This window comes from Microtus oregoni, unplaced genomic scaffold (genome assembly GCF_018167655.1).
Source record: "Microtus oregoni isolate MIOR12 unplaced genomic scaffold, Mior012 000073F_001, whole genome shotgun sequence".
In the NCBI taxonomy this organism is placed as follows: Eukaryota; Metazoa; Chordata; class Mammalia; order Rodentia; family Cricetidae; genus Microtus; species Microtus oregoni.
In genome coordinates this window covers 1,416,622-1,439,345 of record NW_024543981.1, presented here as the reverse complement: position 1 = coordinate 1,439,345, position 22,724 = coordinate 1,416,622, and the positions used below count along the sequence as shown (strand labels likewise).

Here is a 22,724-nt window from a genome sequence, read left to right as displayed (position 1 = left end):
TATAAGCATTATTGTGCCTAACATTCATGTATATTTAGAGAACTTTGTATGCTTCACATGTTTATTACTTCGAATGTCTTTCAATTCTTTGGAAGATTATTTCACTTCTTAAACTTGGTCATTTATGGTCCATTACACTTAACAAGTATCCATGTCCTCAGGACATCTTTATACTGGAGCCTATGCACTGTTTTAAATAACTTCAAAAATTTTTATTGTCTTAGTATCATTTATTTATTTTGTAGTGCTAGGAATTAAACCCGAGGTCTCCCATATGCCAGGGAAGCACTCCACCACTGAGTCAGCCCCTGGGTAATTCTTAAAATATTTCCTTTTCTAATTTTTTTCTTAGTAAGGAATTTAGAGTATCTTTCTCCATCCTTCTTAATTATAGAGTCTCAATTAATATTTGGTTTGATTTGAAATATAAGGGATAAGAAAAATACAGTATTTCTTTGTGATAGAGTTCAGTTTATTTATTTGGACCAAAACAGGTTTACTGAATACACTCTTTTTTTTATATAAATTTTTTATTTATTAAAGATTTCTGTCTCTTCCCTGCCACCCAATTCCCTCCCTCTCCCCCAATCAAGTCCCCCTCCCTCGTCAGCCCAAAGAGCAATCAGGGTTCCCTGCCCTGTGGGAAGTCCAAGGAACCCCCACCTCCATCCAGGTTTAGTAAGGTGAGCATCCAAACTGCCTAGGCTCCCACAAAACCAGTACGTGCAGTAGGATCAGAAACCCATTGCCATTGTTCTTGAGTTCTCAGTAGTCCTCATTGTCCTCTATGTTCAGCGAGTCCAGTTTTATCCCAGGCTTTTTCAGACCCAGGCCTGCTGGCCTTGGTGAGTTCCCAATAGAACATCCCCATTGTCTGAATACACTCTTGGGATGGCAGTCTTGGCAGTGACAAAATACAACCTTCAGTTAAAAAAAAAAAAAAAGAGGTGACTGTTTTGGAATCTTTTTGTCCAGTATTGGTGACCAAACCCAGGACCTTAAACTTGCTAGGCAAATGCTCTATTTTGACCTAAATCCCCACCTCTTACCATTGGGTTTAATAAATCATTTTACTTACTAATTCCCAGTACAAAGTTCGGTTTAAGGTTTAAGTCCTGTTCTTTCTGTGTTTCATCTACAAGGCAAGTGCGATTTCTCTTAGCACAAACATTTAAATTAACCCTCTATGAACACAAAGCCATCCAGAGGAATTTCTTCTCTTCCCTGTATTGTTTGTCAAAGTATAGCCCATGACAGATCGATTTTCTTGTGGCAGAGATTTCTCTGAGACTGCATGGTGCCTTGTTCACAAGATGTGACTAACACGCACAAAATGTTGAAGTTGAAGATAAGGGGACATGCCAAAGCATTCTGGTTCTTTTCCCCAGACTTCATTGAGTATTAGTGAAAGGACTTGAACGACTCTTTGGGAGTGGAACAGATAGTGGAAACCAGAGCAGCAGCTTAAAGGGCTCACTACTTATCTGCCTAAATAGATTGGGTCAGATTATGGAGGCCCCAAGCTACCTCATAAATGACTTTCATCTTTCCTTGGCCTCTACATTAAACATCTAAGTTGTAAGAAGGAACTCCTAAACCCCAAGATTGATTGGCTTCCAATTCCCAGCATTACATCGTCAGAATTCCATTTAAACCAAAACCTGTATTTCAAAAAATACTTTCTAAGATTGCTTGGTGATCAAAGCATTTTTATCATCCAATACTGACGTGATGAGAAGAAACTGGAGATATTTTGGAGTTCTTGGAACAACTTCAAAGAGTAAGAGAGCAGAATGTAGAAAGCTCTTCTTCCATGTTTGGAAGGCAGCACATTGACTGAGACTCGCAGTAAGGAGAAGCTCCCTTGAAAACATTTAAGCTCTTTTCCTACTTTGGGCTTCTAAAGGATAGCAGAATTCACGTACGCCTCATTCTCACTACTGAACTCATTTTTTCTCCCCAATGACTCTATTAACGTATTAGCATGGAAAGATGATTCCTGAGGCATTTGTTTCTTAGTCAGTTGCCCCCTAATCCTCCCAAGAGCTGTTTCTATACATCTTGAAAAGAGTTCTTTCATCCCCACTTCACATTTGTTTGTTTTTGTTTTGCAGAACAAGAAGAGGAAGCAATCTGAGAGATTTGGGGTCTGGGAAGGAGACACAGAGTCCAAGCGACCTCTACTTAGCCTGGTACCTCTTCGCTAAGATTTTGGTACCCAAAACAGCGGACCCTGGATTTAGCATCCTTTCTTGGATCCTCGGTTTTCTTTAAACAAACAGTGGGCACATTTCAGCGTCTTCTCTGTGTGCACGACACCTTCTAGCCACTGGCCCTGGGTTTCTTCCCACCATCTCCCTGGCCCCCCCCTCCCACCCCCAGCCTGCGCATGCGTCCTAAGAACCCCCTCCACTCGCGGCCCAGAGTATTGTCGGGGGCTATTCTCTCTCCCAGGAACATGGCGGCGAGTCAGGGAGGCGGTGGGAACAGTGGGGGCGGCGGCTGCGGTGGAGGTGGAAGTGGCGGTGGCGGTGGCGCGGCTGGAGGAGGAGGAGGTGGTGGTGGAGGAGGAGGAGGTGGCGGGGCCGGGGCGGGAGGAGGTGGTGGCTGTGGCGGGACCGTGGCGGTGCCCATCCCGGTACCGACTCTTTTCGGTCAGCCGTTCCCCAATGGGCCGCAGTGGCACCCGGGGAGCTTGCAGCCTCAGCACACGGTGAGGAGCCTGGACCGGGCCCTGGAGGAGGCGGGGAACTCTGGCATCCTGAGCCTCAGTGGCAGGAAACTCAGAGACTTCCCAGGCAGCGGCTACGACCTGACGGACACCACCCAAGCAGGTGACAGGCTGGGGGGAGGGGAAGCAGGGCCTGGAAGGAGGATGGGAGTGGGTGACTGCGTGGCTGCCTTGTTGGATTCTGCTGGGCCGGCGCGCAGGGGCAGCGGGAGTCCCGGAATCCTAGCAGCCTCCTCTGACTGTGAGGGGCAATGCAGGCAGCGGGAAAGAGGGGCGCCAGCAGCCCTGGGATGATGGAGAAGCTGGCTGGGATATTAGGGGCATTATTGTTAAAGAGTGTTGTACCCAGAGTCTTGCACCCAGACAGAAAGGATTTATTGACAGCTTCCTTAATGCACTTCCTTCAACTCTTGGTCCTATCTTCCTCCACCTTAACCGTGAGTAGGTGGGAGGAGGTGAGGGGAGTTGGGAGCAGACAATGCCGAAAAATCATAATCTCTACATATTCCTTGAAAGGCATTGGATAGTCCTTTTCAGAGTAAGGCTTGTTGTTTGTCTGTGTTCTTCTGGTCGATTTGTTTAATCATTTTAGGATATTTTTGTTTCCTTTTTATCTCATCTATGCCTTATAGAGTGACTTTTATTTTCATTTTCTTGGTGCTGAGAGGTGATGGTGGTTAGATTAGTGTTTGTTGCACTAGCAAATTAAATCATCAATCACTTAAGTGTTGATTACCGGGTGAAAGGTAGTCTATTTTTGAGTGTTGTTGGTTTGGATTTTTATAGCAGAAAGCTAAAAAATGTCTGGGTATTTTTGAGAAAACAATTCCATTTCTTATGGGGTTGATGGTTAATGGATTGCCCTATACTCTGTGTTAGTCTTTGTTGTGGCTGGCATCTTGGTGGTGGTGCTGTGAATTCACTCTCCTTCTAAACCAGTGCTGCTTATTTTTATATTTGTTTAGGTTTGCTGAAAGTTTTTTCTCTTCATAATATTTATTTTTATTTTTTGCTTTATGTGTCCCATCTACTCTGCTGAAATAAATTGTGCACCAAGATATTTGCATGGATGTAGTGATTTTGAAGCACCATAGTGAGAAGCAGTAAATATCCATATTTACAAACAAGACAATTTAAGTGCATTTGGTTTCTAGACATCAAATCAAGATATGTGTGCAGGCAGAAGACAGCAAAAGAAGGAAAAAAAATCTAAAATTGAAGCTTCCTATGCAGTAATTCCCTCAAGCAGCATTTAAGGAACTATGAATGCAGAATCAATACTGGATTATGTATTATGGTAAACTGGTTTGAATGTTTACACCTTTACTCAGAACAGATTGCCCAAACACTACTCACAGACTCATGGATAGATATTGGCAAGATATGCTCCTTGGTGTGTGCCTCAAAAGCCACACAAAAAAATGGCTCCAGAATGTATCATTATAGTTTTTTTTTCTTACTCCTCTTTATAACCCGTAAAGATTTTTTCTACCTGTGGGGCAAAGTTTAAACATTTCCAGCTGTCACTGTCTGGCCCCAGGTTAATTTTTGCAACTGTATCTCACAAATGTTCCTACCTTCTTTTCTTCCAACTAGGTCAGCTTGCTGCCCCTCAAATAAATATTTTGTGTAATTCTGTCTCATCATTATATGAGGCTGTCTGCATGCATGAGATTTTCCCAAAAGCTGTTTCCATGATCGATACCAGTCTTCTGCTTCTTTGAATTCCTAGGGTGCTTATTGTCTCTACTACTTATTTGACAGTGCTGGCTTTATTTTCCTTTTCTATTGTGCCTTGCTCTCTCTGTGGATATGGAGTATACCTGTTCAGTGTTCCCATTCTATATTGCTTTTATTGTATCATGACGTTTTCACAAACATGACCATCATTTCATTCAGTTATAACCTGATGGGGAACTTTGTTAGCCAATCATCTTTCAGAGGTGGGTCTTAGTTAAGACATGGCTTCGCTGGGACCCAAGGTAAAATGTGTACACCTCCAGGTGCTCTCTCTCTGCACCTTTTCCCGCGGGACATTGCTGTACTTAGATTTCTTGTTTCCTGTTTCATGAGTTTTTTCCTTATAATAAATATTTATAATAAATAAAATATAATTGTTTTATCCTTAACTAGCCTGGTTATTTTAACAATAATCATTTGCTTTCCAAAGTTTTCCTTCAGTTGGTTTTCGAGGCAAGCTTCCGCACAACCCAGAACCATATTTGTTCTTGGTAAACAGTTACTCACCACAATCTTTTTGTGGTGGTGGTGTAGTGTTTTGCACACGCTATTCCAGAAATCTGCACACCCAGATCGTTCCCATTTTAATCTTTACTGGTGTCTGTATGGTATATCTTTTGGAGTGTGTACTTGTGCTTGTGGGTGCCAGTGCACATGTTTGTGAGGGTGCATAGGTAAATGTATATGTGAATGTGGAAGCCAGAGGTCAAACTAAGGTGCAGTTCACTTTTTCTTGACAGGGCCTATTGTTGCTCTGAGGTTGTCAAGTAGGCTAGGCTGGCTGGTTTGAGAACACTGAGAATCCATCTATCTTCCTCTTTCTAGGACTGAGGTTACAAATAAACAACCATGCCCACCTATTTTCTTTCTTATGTAGATTCTGGGGCTTGAATTTAGATATTCGTGCTTGCCTGACAAACATACTACCTACTGAGCAAGGTGTATTTTGCTCCTTTTCTTTTTCATTCTTTCTCCGTGGAATTCCTCTTTTGTGTGTGATACCCATTGCACAAACATGCACATATGAAGGCAAGCATATGGGTTATCACGTGGTCATCTGAGGAGTACCTTGTGTATCAGTTCTTACCTTCCACCTTAAGGTAGGGTTTCCTGGCCTCTGATTTTTCTAGGCTAGCTGGCCATGAGCTCCCAGGGACTCTGCTGTCTCTTTCTCCATCTCTCTAAAGGAGTGCTGGGATTACAGATACCAGAGCTACTGTGTCTGTCCTTTACAGAGGTTCTGGAGATCTGGACTCCAGTTGTCATGCTGTTGACAAGACTTTACTAACTGTCATTTCCTCTGTTCTCCCCACCTACCTCTTTGATTCAGAGACTGTATTTCCACTAGCACGCCATTCACTTTGTGGCCTTGAACTTGAGATAATCCTTTTGACTCAAACTCACCTGATTATAGGCACTGTAGGATTTGTCAAAATAACTCAGCTTTATTATAAACTATGAGGCACACATGAGGGAGAATATGCATATTTTCTCTCTCTGAGTTTGGGTCCCTGCTTAATATTATGCTTTCTATGCCCATCTATTTTCCTGCAAATTTCCCTTTTCTGAACAGCTGATAACACCCTATTGTGTCTGTGCCGTATTTTCATTATCTATTCATTTGTAATTGGACATCTAGGTTGGTTCAATTTTATTGCTATTGTAACTACAGCAGCAATAGACATGAATGTGCACCTCCCTCCATGGTACAGAGTCCTGTGAGTATATGCCGAGGAGTGGTATAGCTGGATCATGTGGTTAGCTTTTTGTTTGTTTTGTTTTAATTCTTGAGAAAATTGTAAGCTAATCTCCATAATTGCTGTATTTATTTGATTTCTACCAGCAGTAAATAAGGATTGCTCCCCCCCCCCCCTGTACTACCTACCTTGTTCTCTCCGACATTTGCCTTTAGATTTCTGGATGTTAGTCATTCTGACTGGTGTAAGGTAAAGTCTTAAAGTAGTTTTAATTTGCAATGGCTACAGATGTTAAGCACTTTTTAAAATTACATGCTATTTATGTTTCTTTTTTGAAAAAGTGTCTGTTGATTTACTTAGCCTATTTGTTGATTCACAATTTTATTTCCTAGCCTATAGTGTGTATGTGTATATATGTTAACTGCTTAAGTATTGGTAGAGTTGTAACATTTAGAAAGGCAAGAAAGAGGCTAAAATTAAGTGATGAGAAAGGATGGAATTCAGGTAAAAGGACACATGAGTCATGAAAGAGGATATAAATACATTTTTCTTTCCTGGTTTCAAGTCAGTCATAGTTTTGTATTTTTTTTGTGGTTAACAAGTGAATAAAAAATGTAATTGATAGCAAAAGTATAAAAGCCTAAGTGAAGCTCCATCGCTTCAGAATTGCCATTCCAACTTTATGGCAGCCTGTTCACTGAGATGGACAGGCTTTGGGACTGGGCAAGTGTTTGAGTGGCTTCCTTAAACAAGCTGTGTTTTATCAAAAAATTCTTTTTATTTCTGAGTTAATTAGAACAAAACGATTTATTTAAAGATAGAATAAAATGACAAAAAGAAAAGGAAAGCCAATCGTTTAATATTTTTGCCATTCGAATATATGTTCTTATTGAGACCATGTCAAGATCAGGTAGAGTAAATAGATCTTGTGGTATTCTCTTTTTCATTTAGATGAGTATGTGTGTCACTTGTCCTTTTTTATCACAAAAGATATCCATGAAGTATTTAGGAGCAATAGTTTTGAAACAGATATCATGTTTATTTTATGTAGATGAAAGTACACACCTCAGAAATGAAAACTGAGCATGTTTGAGGTTATACATGTACTCATACACAAGTATCTACGTACGAATACACACTATCTTCTTCAGAATAATTCTCTTTGGTGGCATTGTTACTATGTATTTACAATGACTCTTAGTGAGTTAATGTTTCAGAACCAAACTGATTATTTAGACAAGCATGAGATGGTTTATTGTATGGAGAAGAGACTTGAAGAAGAGAAAATAGCATAGATGTTATTCTCCTAATTAAGAGGGGGTTGGAAAATGAGCTAAAAATAGCTGAGATGATATTCTGCTAATTAAGTGGTGCTTGGAAAATGAGCTAAAACAATATTGACTTAAGGGAAATCTACAAGTTTCAAAAGAAGAAGGGGGGAGGGTTTTTTCTGTCATTTTACTGTCCCTTTTACATGTTAAGATGAAATAGACCAGTGTTTCCTGCCTTGACTAGACATTAAAATCCTAAGGGAGGATTTTTTTTCAATTTTTTTTTTATGTCAAGACTTTACCCCAGACCAATTAAATCAGGGTCTCAGTGGCCAAGATACTTAAACAAAATCTTCTCAGGTGATTCCAGTGTACAATCAAGGTCATATAAATACTTTCTGTTTGAATGAATGAGAATGCAGGCAGAAATTTAGTGATTAAGGTTCAAAACCAAAACTAGGAAGTGTTTAAGTTCTAGTGCAGTGCTATTTTGTATCTGTTTATCATAGTGTATGATATGAGTTCACTGGGAACCTATAATTTTCTTGGAGATCCCTGGCTTAGAACTCATCCCATTTGTAATTTTGCACATGTTCCTAAACTTTGCAGCCACAAAGCTTTGCTGTCTATAACAGGTTTGCCAAGATTGGAGAGAAGAGAGCTGTTGGCAGAGTGTATCTTTGGTGTCTTTTTACAATTTCTCTGCATATATGGTGTCTGTTTTTTAGTTACCTCTCCGGTCCCTTGTCTCAGTTCTCTTTTCAACTTCAAGTAAACATTCCTCCTTTACTAGGATGGAGCACAAAGCTCCATGGTTATGGCCAGCTCATGGTAAGACTACCATCTAAGAGGAGTCTGCACCCTTAATTGAAATCAGTTGGCAGCTTGTCCTCATGACCTCTTTCAGTATATCCTCTTTCTCATCTTTCCTTCATAAAACGACAAATCACAATCCTAGAGAACCTAGACAACAATGAGGACCCTAAGAGAGACATACATGGATCTAATCTACATGGGAAATAGAAAAAGACAAGATCTCCTGAGTGAATTGGGAGCATGGAGACCTTGGGAGAGAGTTAAAGGGGAGGAGGGAGGAAGGGAGAAGAGCAGAGAAAAATGTAGAGCTAAATAAAAAAATCAATAAAAAAAAAACTTTACACCCACGAACAGATCTATAAAGAGGGATTCAAAAGTCATCATCCTCTTCTAGGAAAATCCAGTTATTCTCTGTGTAATGTCTTCTTTCCAGTGCCCTGCTAATAGACATGGTATGAGCTTTTTGGATACTATGATAATGTGTCACCTTAAAATGAATTTTTTGAGCCAGGCAGTGGTGGCACATGCCTTTAAACCCTGTACTGGGGAGACAGAGACAGGCAGATTTCTGAGTTTGAGGCCAACCTGGTCTACAGAGTGAGTTCCAGGATAGTCAGGGCTACACAAAGAAACCCTGTCTTGGAAAACAAAACAAACAAAAAAAAATTTATTGGTTGCTGAAACAAATCTCAATCATTTTCACAGATCCTCTGTCACCAGTGATACAACTAAGGGGATGTGTTTGAGCCTACTTGCAGCTACTCTTTGTGATGCATTATACAGTAAATGTTATGTCCATGAGCAGTAGGTCTGTAAAACAGATTGAGGAATTCTTTTGCCAGATTGTGCTGTGTCCTGGATAATCACATGTTTTCCTGTAAACCAGGAATTGACTCTAGGATTTCCTACATGTGTTGGCTCACCTTTTCAACTGTAGGGTCTTTGATTGTAAAATGGGGCCAGATAAACACAACATCTGACTTGGTCTCATGGTTGAAGGTTCTGTTAGTACATTTACTGGAACAAGTTTGTGGTTTAATTTTTTGACCTGAATCAAATATCTTCCTTTCTTATGGAATGTCTTCTTGAAAAATGGAATTTGAAGCACATATTTAAGAGTTGGCTCATATTTTATGAGCTGTAGATTATATTTTTGAGCTGCAGAATCTTGAACTGATTTATTCTGGAACCAGTCTTACAGTGATCCTTTAATTGCTTTCTTTTGCAAATTTGCAATGTAAAATAAAATTTTAGCTTAAATTAAAAGGCACAGTAGTTGTTAAACTAATTCCCTTCGTGTAGCCCTTCATATGTAATTAATTACTCTATTTTATCCTAGCAAATAATCTTTTGATATTGGTAGAATACATTGTAGTCTTTTTTCTCTTTACTCTCTGGGGAACCCGCCTCCCAGCTCCCAAATAAATTCACATGCAGAGACTTATTCTTTCTTATGAATGCCCTGCCTTAGTTTGGCTTGTTTCTTGCCAGCTTTTCTTATCCCATCTATCTTTTGCCTCTGGAATTTTACCTTTCTCTATTTCTATATATCTTCTTTTTTTCTTCTGACCCTGTGTTTGGCTGTTTTGCTGGGTAGCTGGGCCCCGATGTGCTCCTCCTTTCCTTGTTCCTCAATCTCCTCCCAGTTTTCTCCTCCTTTTGATACTCCCTGCCTGCCAGCCCCTACTATCTTTTCTCCTGCCTTGCTACTGGCCATTTAACTCTTTTTTAGACCATCAGGTCTTTTAGACAGGCAAAGTAAGGCAGTTTCGCAGAGTTAAACAAATGCAGCATAAAAGAATGCACCACAACTTTGCATGCTTAAACAAACGTTCCACAGCATAAACAAATGCAACACATTTTAAAATAGTATTCTACAACAATACATAGTACTCCTTGTGTTTGACAGAGGTTCAGTGATTGCCAGGAGTGAATAGCAGAGCATTGGTTAGGATACATCATTAGCCCAGTGTTGTATGCACTATGATTGTTTTCTTCTTTTTATGGAATTGGTAATGCAAACATTAAAAAAATTACTTCTTGTGACAGTCAGTACTTAACTTCATGGATATCATCATTGTCTGTGTCATGCCATGTTTCATTTGCTTGCATAACCTTTCTTGCCTTTATATTTGAAAACTTTAGAACAGAATAAAAATCATTCTTAGAGCTTTAACTCTGGAAATATGCCCAGTAGACTAGAAAGAGACAAGTCTAGTGTGTATGTAGATGTAAATCTGTAATCCTAGTGTTCTGAAGGCTAAGAGATTAATGTATTCTTTCTTCTTTTTTAAGATTATACTATAACTACATGTCTCTCTTTCATTTCTTCCCTCTAAACCCTTCTCTCCTCTAAATTCACGGCCTCTTTTTTCACTTTTATTATTGCATGTATCTATGTATACGAATATATATATATATATATATATATATATATATATTTGCAAATATAAGATATTCAATCCATATAATGTTACTTGTATGTGCAAGTGTCTCTGTGGGCACTTATATATGTGAATTAAGTTGTACCAAAGTCCATAAGAGCATGTCAAGCCTCTTGGGATTAGATCTGAACTAGAAAGCACAGGTGCTGGGAAGCAAACTTTGTCCCCTTCTGTAAGCACAGCAATCACCCTTAACTACTGATCCATCTCTCTACCCCAGGAAGTAATATTTTGAGCATATGGCTAACCTGGACTAAATAAGGGAACAATGTTAAAAGCAAAAAAAAAAGGAACATCTAGGGATCTAGGGATGTAGTTTAGTGTTAGACTGTTTGCTTAGGATGCATGAAGCCCTGTGTATGATTCTGGTACCACAAAACAAAAGTAGGCTATGTATTTGTAGTACAACATAAACACAGAAATCGATGATTGGTATATTGGGTGGAATGTATTGCTTAAGGTTTAAGTTTTTACATTTCAATTTAGATTATAATTAGGGTTATCTAGAGGAAAAGAGCTGATAGAACCAATGAATATATCAATATACTTATATATAACATATTATATATAATAATCACATATATATTATTTATTGGAGTGGATTAAAGGATATTCTACATCTAGATGAACAATGACTGTCTACCAACTGAAAGCCCAAGAATCTAGTACATGATGTGTGTGTTTCGACACACATGCCATAGCATATGTGTGAAGTTCACAGAACAACTTTGTGGAGTAGGTTCTATCCTTCCACCTTTTCATGGGTTAAGGGAATCAAACAAAAGTCTCTAGACATGAGCACCTTACTCATGGAGCTACTTCATTCGTCCCATGTATTTATTTTTAAATCAATTAATTCAGGCAATTTGAGCATATTATCAGACATCTAAAGTGATGAGAAATTCAATTAAATAATTATGATATAAATTTTTATTTGAATGCTATAGAGAGTATACAATTCTAGGATATTTATGACTCTGGATTTCAGTTAAAAATGACTCTATTGATGATTTTGCATGTGGAGTCTAGACTTTTCCCATTTTTTTAAAAACAAAATACAGCAATCCTTAAGAAAACTGGACTCTCTGGGCATGGCGAACAATGAGGGCTGATGAGAAGCCAAGGACAATGGCTCGGGGTTTTGATCCTACTTCATGTTCTGGCTTTGTGGGAGCCTAGCCAGTCTGGATGTTCACCTTCCTAGACCTGGATGGAGGGGGGAGGACCTTGGACTTTCCACAGGGCAGGGAACACTGACTGCTCTTTGGACTGGAGAGGGAGGGGGAGAGGAGTGGGGGGAGGGAGAGAAGGGTGGGAGGAGGGGGAGGGAAATGGGAGGCTGGGGGGAGGCGGAAACTTTTTTTCTTTTTCTTTTCCTTTTCTCAATAATATATATATATATATATATATATATATATATATATATATATATATCAGGAAGAAAGAAAATATGAGGAGTTACATGGTTGGGTGTATTTATGCTTGTCTGTAATAAATTACATTTGCAGATGTTTGTGAAATAAAAAAAATGGTAAATTAGGGGTCGGAGAGATGGCTCAGCAGGCAAAAGAGCACTTGCTCCTCTTCCAGAGGATCTCTTTTCTGTTTCCACAACCTAAGTCTAGTAGCTCACAATCATCTATAACTCCAGAGGTATCTGTTGTTCTCCATTTGCGCTGACGTGCACGAGCATGCACACATGCAGATACACACCCACGCACACACACACACACACACACACCACTACAAATTAAAAGTAGTAATTTAAGTTTAGCAACTTTTTTTCATCTATAGTGAGAATGCAAGAAAGGATTTGTAAAGGTTGTGAAGTTGCAGCTTTCAAAGACTTAATTGAATAGTCCCACAGAATAAGAATTCATACATATTACACAGGCTAGATTCTCAGTATTGTTCTAAGTTTGTGTGTCGGGGGGGGTGCTAATTTACCTTCATGGCATATTTTGATGTGCCTGGAAACAGTTTTGATTGTAATAATTTGGGGGTATTGTGGGGTAGTGATAATATTAATTAGTGACTAGGGATGAGGGATAATGCCAAGCAGCTTTTGGTGAAAAGAACAAGCCCCCAATGAAGATTTTTCTATCCTAATACATCAGGGGTAACTATCATTTCAGAACTTTAAATTTGAAGAAGGTAAGTGCTGCAAATGAAACAATGTATATTACACGCTTAGAGGTTGGAATGACATTTGATTGGACTATTGGAACATCAAAGGGAGCTTTAGAAAGAATATGCAAGCTTGGCTTAGAAAGGGAATCACATTGCCCTGTGAAATGGGAGGGCACTCACTGAGTATTGTCATCCCAGAATTTCCTCAAACTCAGCTTATCAGACTCTTCTTCCTGACTCTGAAACAACTCTTCACTCACATCAGGAAGGCAGGGCTTATTCCTGTCTCTTCCCTTCCTCTCACCCTCTCTGCCAGTTGGAACCTGGTGACTGTTCACCAGCACTTTCTGAATAGCTTTCAGATGTGTTTCCTTCCTGGCTGTTCTTACTGCCATTGTTGTTCTGGTTCCTCTCTTCCTCACCTTGAACTAGCTCTTCAACAGTTACTCACTGCTTCTTATCTGTCTGCCTTAGCTTTGCTTCTGTTTCAGTTTTTCCTTCTCCCTAGTTAGACTATGCTTTGCATTGTGCAACTATGACTGTCAGTTGTTGCCAAAACACACTCAGCCTGTAGGTAGGCTGTTTTCTAACAAAACATTTTCTTATTTTTGTTTCAAAGCTTAAAAATATGAAACCCAATATTACATTATGTTTTCTTTAACTGTAGTACTTTTTATATTTTCTTGCCCAGTATTAAGTTGCTAAGATTTATTCAGTTTGCGTGTGTATCTGTAATTCATTCTTTTGTGTAGCTACACTATTATCTTTATTTTCTTTCTATCTGATGACTACTTTCATGCTTTCCCATTTTGTTCTGGCAAACAATCTACCTGTAAATATTAAACATTTCTCTTGTATATGTGTAAACCTTTTTTTAATGAAATTGCCAGGTTGTATGTTAATGTCCAATTGGTTTACAGTTTATATTTCCAAGAACATCGTATGTGTCTGTGTGTCCCCAGTGTTTGGGGACATAAAGCTAGATGGATTCCAGGAGCTCACTGTGCAGTTGGCCAAGCCGAAATTTTAAGTTTCGTGTCCAGCCCCACCATAAAAATAAAAGTTAGAGAGTGACAGGTGAAAATATTTGATAGGTGGTAGCCTCCTTATTGTGGCCCCTTTCTGGACACTCATGGGTGTACATCTGTGCATGTGTGGACCTCATGTGGAAGTTGGATGACAACTTTCAGAAGTTAATTTTCTCCTTTCATCATTTGGGTTCCATGTACTGAACTCAGGTCATTTGGTTCAGTGGCAAGCAACTTTATATTCTTTTTTTTGTGTGTGTGTGTGTACACATTGGTTTTATTGTAACAAAGCAACTTGTACACTTCAACATTTAAAATGAGCATCTTTTCCTTCCAGTGAAAATGTACAAACATACACACATGCCTACAATATAAAAACAAAACAAAACAAAAAAGACAAAAAAGTTCTAGAAAAACCCAGTAGTAGTGGTGCACATCTTTAATCCCTGAACCCAGGAAGTTGAGGGAGGTGGTTATCTGAGGTCAGCCTGGTTTACAGAATGACTTCTAAGACAGCCAAGGCTACAAAGAAACCCTGTCTTGAAACCCCCAAAAAAGCACTAGAAAGAAATGGGAACATTTTATTGTTTCATAAGCAGAAATACCATCACACTTTAATAGGTTGTAAATAGAGTAGTTTTTTTTTTACATTTTCTTGTTTGGTTTTTACATATTGTAATATAATAGGATTTTTAAAAAGGAATTAGGTAATTTAAAATATTTAGGTTAATTATTTAACATAATTGATTTAAAATTTTCATGATATGAAATAATAAGGATGGCATTTAAACTAGTATAGAGCATTTTAAAGAATAATATTAATATACTTGTAAGAAATTTAATCTTTATTTTTTATGAGTCAGCATTTTTTTATGACCCAGAATGCTCTGATACTCAGGTTGTGGTACTGGCTTGCCTCAAATGCATATTCATTCTTCTGCCTCAATCTCACAAATGCAAGGATTACAAGTATGAGCCAACAAGACTGGCTGGGCCACAGACTCAGCCTTGAACGTCGTAATTACATAGAGAGGATGACCAGGAAAAACTGAGAGACAAATGTACATTTGTGGTTTGGTTTGGAATGAATTATTTCCCATTTTGCTGTAGTATGATGTGTTCTATCACTTAACTGTCTCTTGCTGTGGTTTGCTGTCTTCCTTTTGCCATAAACTCAGTTAAGCTATGAAGAGTTATTATGTATAGGTAGATCAGAGAGTTTAGGCTCTCACAAACAACAGTTCTCCATGTTCATTGCTTTTTCTCTTCCAGCTTCATCAAAACCTAATTACTGAGGTTTTCTTACGTTTACTTATTTAATTTTGGTCTCATGAATTTCTTACCCTGGGTTCTTTTACTCTTATTCACATACGAATCAAGGCAAAAGCAGCACAAAAGTTTCCTTAATATTGGCAGCCGTGAGTTACAGAGGTTTATTGTCTAGACTTTCAAACTTTATATGTCATATTTAGTCTAGCATTGAGAGTTAGAAACATATGGCTTAAAAGTATGAAAGCTTGAAGCTTATTGGTGTTGGTGTTGGAAGCATAGGCTTATTGCCCAGGGGATAGAGAACCAAAACCAAGGGTGGAAGTTCCATATTTTGAGTTTGGATATCAGAAATCTTGGGCCTTCACTCCTCATTCGCTTTCTCAAAGTCTTCTAGCAACCAGCGCTTTCAGTTCTTGAAATTCTGCTCCTGTCTTTGGTTTTCCACAGCTTTTTATGTTTTACACACTCAACTTTTCTTTGTAATCTCTTACCTTCTCAATACTTCCATTATTCTTTTTAGTTTTTTTACAGTTTGAACTTTAAAACATCCAGCTCAATCTGCTTTGCCCCTGATAAGGACCATTGTGGGAAAAAATAACATTTTGGAGAAACATTTTTTTATGGTCTTAACTGAGGCTTGAATGTAGTATGCCATAGGAAAAGCCTTAAGCCTAACCCAGCAAGACTGGAAAACAGCCTGCTTTTATAGCTAGGATGTGGATGTGGCATGCTTGTTCGTTTTTAATTCCATAGGCAACAGCATGGTTTTCAGCTTATAAATCTTAAGCTACGTAAAGACCAATCATAAGTCCCATATAGGGAGTAATCCTTTTGCTGATTCACCAGGTAGGCATCACTGGTAGAGTTCAAGTAAAAGTAACAGCAGTACAAGCAGTTGTAGCACGACTAATAACAACCCAGAGACAGATATTGGGGTTCATCCTGAAGGTCAGAAAAGTAAAACAGTCAGTCACTGGCTCTTACCTCTACCTCAGTCTGAAATGGCGATCCTGCCTCCAGGAATCTCAGAATGAGACTGTGTGTGAGACCTATCTCCTCTTGTTTTATATTCCTCTCTAGTGCTGGGATTAAAGGCATGCACCACTACCGCCCAGTTTTTATGACAAACTAGTGTGGCTACTGGCATGAAAGATGTGTGTCACCACTGCCTTATGTCTAAGGTTGATCAGTGCAGCTGTTTTACTCTCTTACCTCCAGGCAAGCTTTATTTATTAAAATACAAATGAAATATCACTCCAAGCGGGCTCATCTGGAGTGTAACCAGTTTTGTCCTGTGTGGAGTCTTCCAAGGTTTGTGCGAGTTTCCTAGAGTGGTTATGGCTATAGTAGAGCCTTCTGAAGCAGGAGTTGTGAGTTGCTAATGCTCTTTGCAGTGGTAGTTTAGTTTCTTGAAAATATTAACGGAATGTTCAGATTAGTTGTTATGTCATGATGACACTTTTGCTAGTTTCCATAAGAGACCCTGCTTGTTTGACAGTTCAATGATCAGTCTTTAAGCACAAGGGAACAGCTCTTTCAGTTTTCAGTCCTACAGATGGCTTACAGATGACTGTCTGCTTTTGCTCATTTGAATTAACTAAGTAACAGATTATTGGCTGGCTTCAGCCTCAGTTGGAGAACCTCTGCGTCCCTTTTGCCTAGAAAATTTAGGAGGGTGATGGTATCCTGGAGTGATGTTTGACAGGAAAACTACAAATGAATATGTGATTCACATATTAGCGACAGATACTAATGAAAGGAAGGAAGAACTATCTTAAGCAAGTGCTTGCCCAAATAAGTTTAGACGTTTTAGAATCCATGGAAAAGAAAAAAAAAATGAGTTGTTGGTAACAATGGCTGTCAGGGTTATTCTAGGTGAAAGCAAAAATTTCTTGAGACTCAGGTGGAAATGGGGTGTTGAAAAACATCATTAATATCTAAAATAGCGAAATTTTGATGGAGTGTTAGGGATAATATTACTGAAGAGAGTGTGAGTTGGTGATAAGATGTAAGGAAACAGCAAACTCTTCAATAACCCTATGATCTTAACTTATATGTTAAGAGCCATCTGGGATTGAGATAGGGATAATGGTAATTTAATATGGAAAGTGAATGGGGTTACCATTCAGGAACTTGTAATAATGTGTAGAGTGCTTTCAAAGCTTTGAAACTTTCTTGAGGAATAGAATATATCTTTAAGTGTGATGAAAATGGTAGGAATAAGAGAGACTCTGCTGTGTTTGATGTGACCCAAACAGAGAGGAAACCTGACTGGTTATTAAATGGAAGATATTGGAGAGCAGAAAAGATGAATGTTCCTGGTGAACTTCCATTGGTTAGAGAACTGTGTTTGAGGTTAAATAGGGGAAAGATGTAGTCTGGTCCCCAGCTTTTACATAACATTTCTTCCTAATAAAAGAATTGGTAGATTTTTTTATGGCTATTAATCTAATTTTTATTTAAAATTAAGGTCAAAATATCTAAAAATCTCAGAGCTTCCTTATGTCCTTATGACACAATACAATATGAAAAAGGCAATAAGTTAGTTGGTTCTCTTGTCTAATGCTTCCAAGTGTTTAATTTAATACTTGGGATGTTTGAAGCTATGCTGTTTAACAAGAAAACAGATAACTTTGTGTAGGAGCTGATAAAATATGACACAAGCTTGGTATTTTCTTTTCCTATTGATTGACTGGATATATAAATGAACCCTGAATTTTGGAAACAGAGAGCATTTGTGAGCCATTAAGGGCAAGCCAACCATGTTGCTTTTTTATGACACAGCTTGGTGTACAGGAATGGCCATGTCCACATCCTTTAGATGAACAAGTTTTCTGAATGCTATCAACTTCAGTCTTTAGTCACAGGCATTACTGAGGTTTTGCCAAGTATGAAGAGAAGGGCAGATATTTTCTGTTGTCATTGAACGCATGAAGCTTGTGCTGATGCCTGATCCGCATCTAGGAGAAAGTGTTAGCATACTATTGTGAAATCAAGAGACCCTGACTTGTTCAAATGTAGAATGGTGTCAGGTATAGTGTGATTCCTGAAATTAGGGACTATGCTTTCCCTAATTTTTAAATACAAGTATGGACTTGGTGTTTAAAAATAGCTAGGTATTTATTCTGATGACATAGACGGTTACCTTCAACAGATCAATATAGAGATGATGGTATGTCTTGGAAAGCATATGTATTGATTGTCAGTCTATAGCTTTGACTATAACTGAGTTAAAATTACTCCAAATATTGGATGTGACTGTCTTCATGTGTCTTTCAGCATATATTTATATGTGAAATGGCTGTGAGATTTGATTAGTGGGTAGAATAATTCAGTGGGTCCTTCAGAGAGCTAGAATATATCCCGAACACTTTTTGCATAATTAATATTCATTTACTTCTTAGTTTTCCTCCACTATATATTTTAAAACATTTTTTAAAAAATATAGTGGTAACTATTATAAAATCTAAGACCTGAAATAGGAACAATGATAATAACACAATGGTACAATCTAACTTTGAAAACTGTTTAACCTTTGTTTTAAGCTTTCTTTCCATTATTTTCAGCAAAAGTGTTTTGCTTCCTAATAAAAAAGAAATTGGGACAAAATAAGGAAGTCATGGCTGGAAAACCAGTCTCTAAGTACACAGAACAGGCCCGGCAGCATGACAGAGTGGGGCAAAAAAAAAAAAAAAACCCACAAAAGGCCTAGTGCAGACTGTCCTGGGTTCCAAGAAAGAAGCATGTTCCTTCCCAGAGTCATGACGGATTGAGTGGGCAAAGAGATCTACACACAGTGGGCAGTTGGGGCACTGAAATGGAGTGAGAGGGAGGAAAGAAGGGAGAGAGGGAATGGGGTTTCTTTTCTTGTGGACAGAGGCATATTTGAAGAAGTGTAACCAGTGAGGAGCAGCTGAGCTGAGTGACTTGATTGTTGCTTGGTGACATGGTGATATCTGGACCTGGACTGCTGCTGGAACCTATGCCTAGTTTAATGACTTCTTCCTTGAACACTAAGCCTATGTCCCTGATGGTTAATTGAAAGATTGGGTAAAACTAGTTCTAGAACTTTTGCTTCATGTGAAATGAAAGGCAACTGTCCATCAGAAACAGTATGAAGTCTTTTCTTTCTTTCCAAAAAAGTCTGTTTTATCATCTGTAGCCAGCTTTCTTATGGGCTATCAACCAGCTCCCAAATCATGGCACAGAGACATATCATTAGTTAGGTATGCTTAACCTTATCTTATGCTTTTTTCTTGCTAGCTCTAACAACTTAACCTGTTTCTCTTCACTTATGTTTTGCCTTGGGGTTTTCTTTCCTTCTGTATGTACTATTGTGTAGTTGGCTGGCTGGCCTTGGGTGTCTCCTTCTATTTCTCCCTCATTCTCTTTTCTTGTTCTCTCTCTCTTTTTTCTTCCTACTTAGTCTCTCTGCCTGCCAGCCCCAACTATTTATCCCTCTACTGGCTAGGTACTAGCCAATCAGCTTTTTATTAGACCAAACAGATGACTTAGGCAGGCAAGGTGAAATAGCAGCACATCTTTACATAATTAAACAGATGCAGCATAAACAAGTGTAACACATCTTTGTCTAGTTAAAGTAATATTCTACAGCATAAAAAAAGTAACACACCTTTGTATTGTTAAAGTAGTATTCCACAACAGTCCTCCCCCATTTTTTCCCAATACTTTATTAATGTTGACCACAGTAGACATAAGCTTCTGTCAAATACTAATCAATGGATAGAAATTTTACACCATGTACATTCAACAAAACAGCAGAAGAAGGTTCCACCCTAGGGCCTATGACACAGTCAGCCATAGACTTTTGACTCGGTTTATAGTATTAGGCATGGATTCCCCTTCAGTGGATTGGGCATCAGCCCCAATCAGAAAGTAATTAATTACCCAATAATAGACTTGTCATTATTGTACAAGGGAAAACAACTTGCTTGGCATAATGATACTGTGGCTTGCAGGACTCACAGTTGACTAAGACCATTAGTGACTTTTCTTTCCTCAACAACCTACATAGAACCTTCCCATACTATAGAATCTAACCCCCAAGGAGCAAAGTTCCAGATCAGATCTAGTTTAATTTTTCTATGTTGTGCAACCAAAAATGTGCCGTCTAGTTATGGTGGATTATCAAAGAGCAATTGCAATCATTTGTGGTACTTTTGTGGGGAGGCAAGTGGGTCTTTTGGGTTCTCCTGGTCCAACAGCTCTTAAGTGAGGCATCCCATACATATGTCTTCTGGGAGCAACATTTATCCACCCATGTAGTTTTAACTCTTTAAAAGTTATTTGAATACGTTGTTATGTGAATGTTGGTTATTGATAAATCTTAGTTTTGAATTTGGAATATAATCAATGGAGCCATGGTGTTATTTTCATTAGTGTACATTAGTTATTGTTTCTTAATAGACTGATACTTTTCTTCAGACGGTCTAAACGTAATAATCATTTGTTAGTGATTGACTTCTTTATGTAACACTTTGAAAGCCTTAACCCATTCTAAAAGTGAAGGACGCTTAAATTGTTTTTCATTTTTATCTTTTCTTTTCATGTGGATTTTAGAAGTTATGTGATGATGTTATATCATTTGTCTTTTAAAAAAGTTAATTCAACAGCCTCTTCATAAATAACACCATTCCATTTCAAAATGCCAGATTTGCCATCTCTATAGTTTATATGGGTTTAAGGGTAGTGCCACTCTTAAACGTCACTTTGATGCTTGTTGTCATTACTCTGAATCATTGGGTGTTACTTCTTGTGAAACTGAAGAACGTTGTTGATATTCTTAAAGAAAGCTCTGCAAAGAGCCCCCTCACCACTTTTAATAAAGTCTTGTCCTTTCATGTGACTTAACTGATGCATGACTCACAGTCTTTCCCTCACAGAGCATGCATGTAATTTGCCTCTCTGGTTAGCAGCTGTGGTTTCTTCTTGCAGCATCTGCTTTTGTTTGCGCCCTTGCTTCCCAACATGCCTGTGGCAGAATGAGTCTTCCATCGCTGTACCTTCTTGTTCCGTGGATCTAGCTGCTTCATATTGATTCTAGTAATTGTTGGCTTTAAAGTAGTTTGTCTTCATTTTCTTTGTTACTGCTTTCCCTCCACTATACTATGGTTTACATTTTATTTATTCATGGAGTAGATTGGAAGTTCTCTGACTCATGCTTCCTGCTCATTTAACAAAGCTTAGGCCTTGTAGACTGTTTATTGTCTTGTTCCGAATGGCATGCTGACACCCTTCTTGAGAATACTGAATCAAGAAATCACCTGCCTTTGGAGAGGGCATGTGTTGAAAACAGATGTCAGAGCCATAGAGTTGTCATTTCCCATCAGGCTCCAGCATCAGTCTCTATACTTCAAAGGCACTTTCCAGTCTTGTAGCGATGGGCAGCTGTGCTACCTCCTGTGTTTTCATTGGGCTTTGTTTCTAGTTTTGATAGTTCTTTTAGATGGAAAAATAGATGAAGGAGTGCATATTGTATAGATAAAGTATGAGAGCATATTGACCAGATTTTACACAATACATGTCATTAATGGCAGTTTTTGAAACGTAGTAAAAAATATAATTTTTTAAATTTCTTGTTAGAAAACAAAAAACTTCTTTATTTTTATGTACTCTCCTATAGCTTAATTTTGTTATATATATTCTACTTCACAAAAACAAACATAATAGTCCAACTTCTATTTTCTTTTGTATCGATATAAACCTTATTTTTCATTTATTATGTGCAAATTGATGAATTGCATTTTATTTATTTTGTTTATATCTTCTAGGGATTTTAGGTTGTCATAGAATGTCTACTCATTTTCAGTAGCACCAAAATAATGAGGTATTAAATAATATTGGCAGTCTCTTACAAAACCAAAAATATTGCTCCTATTTTGTCTGTTGCTTTTTTCTAAGTAGATTACTGAAACATGATTAATACAAATTCAGAGAGAGAAATTGTAGTTCAACCTGAAGATCAGAAAAGCAAAACAGGCAGACACTGGTTCTTACCTTGACCTCAGTCCAAAATTATGATCCTGCCTCCGGGAATCTCAGAATGAGACTGAGCCTGAGAACTGTTTCCTCTCATATTATAATCCTCTCTAGGGCTGGAATTAAAAACATGCACCACTGGGATTAAAGGCATGTACTACCTGGTTTGTATGGCAAACTATTTGGCTACTGGAATTAAACATGTGTGTTACCATTACCTGGTCTGCAAGGCTGAATCGTGGGGCTGTTTTAATCTCTGATTCTCAAGCAAGCTTTATTTATTACAATACAAGTGAAATGCCACTATAGGTTACCTTTCCATTTTGGTTCCCAAGGCTTTTGTGAGATTTAAAATGCATCCCCAAAAGCACACCCTAAGAATGGTAGCATATAGTTCAGTCAGAAGACCTTTATAAAAGTTAACAATATTAGTTGAAATAAATGAAGGTGATTCTTTTTGTATTACTCCATTCATTGCAATGGTACTAATACTATCTAAGTGGACATTATTTGATGCTCAAGGTGAACAAGAATTACTATTGTCTGTAGTTGGGGTCTGAGATTTGTATTAACATAAACACTTAGTTCCACATTCC

At 38.3% G+C, this 22,724-nt stretch overlaps 1 protein-coding gene across 3 annotated transcripts in view; it reads left to right on the top strand.

Annotated features, from left to right (window-relative positions):
- The first annotated feature begins 2,458 nt into the window (after positions 1-2,458).
- LOC121441074 (leucine-rich repeat and calponin homology domain-containing protein 2) overlaps positions 2,459-22,724 on the top strand; it is a 91,896-nt gene continuing 71,630 nt past the window's right edge. For all 3 annotated transcript variants that reach the window (XM_041642213.1, XM_041642212.1, XM_041642211.1), the window contains exon 1: positions 2,459-2,834. In XM_041642213.1, coding sequence (XP_041498147.1) covers positions 2,459-2,834 — 376 coding nt within the window. The remainder of the gene's footprint in view (positions 2,835-22,724) is intronic.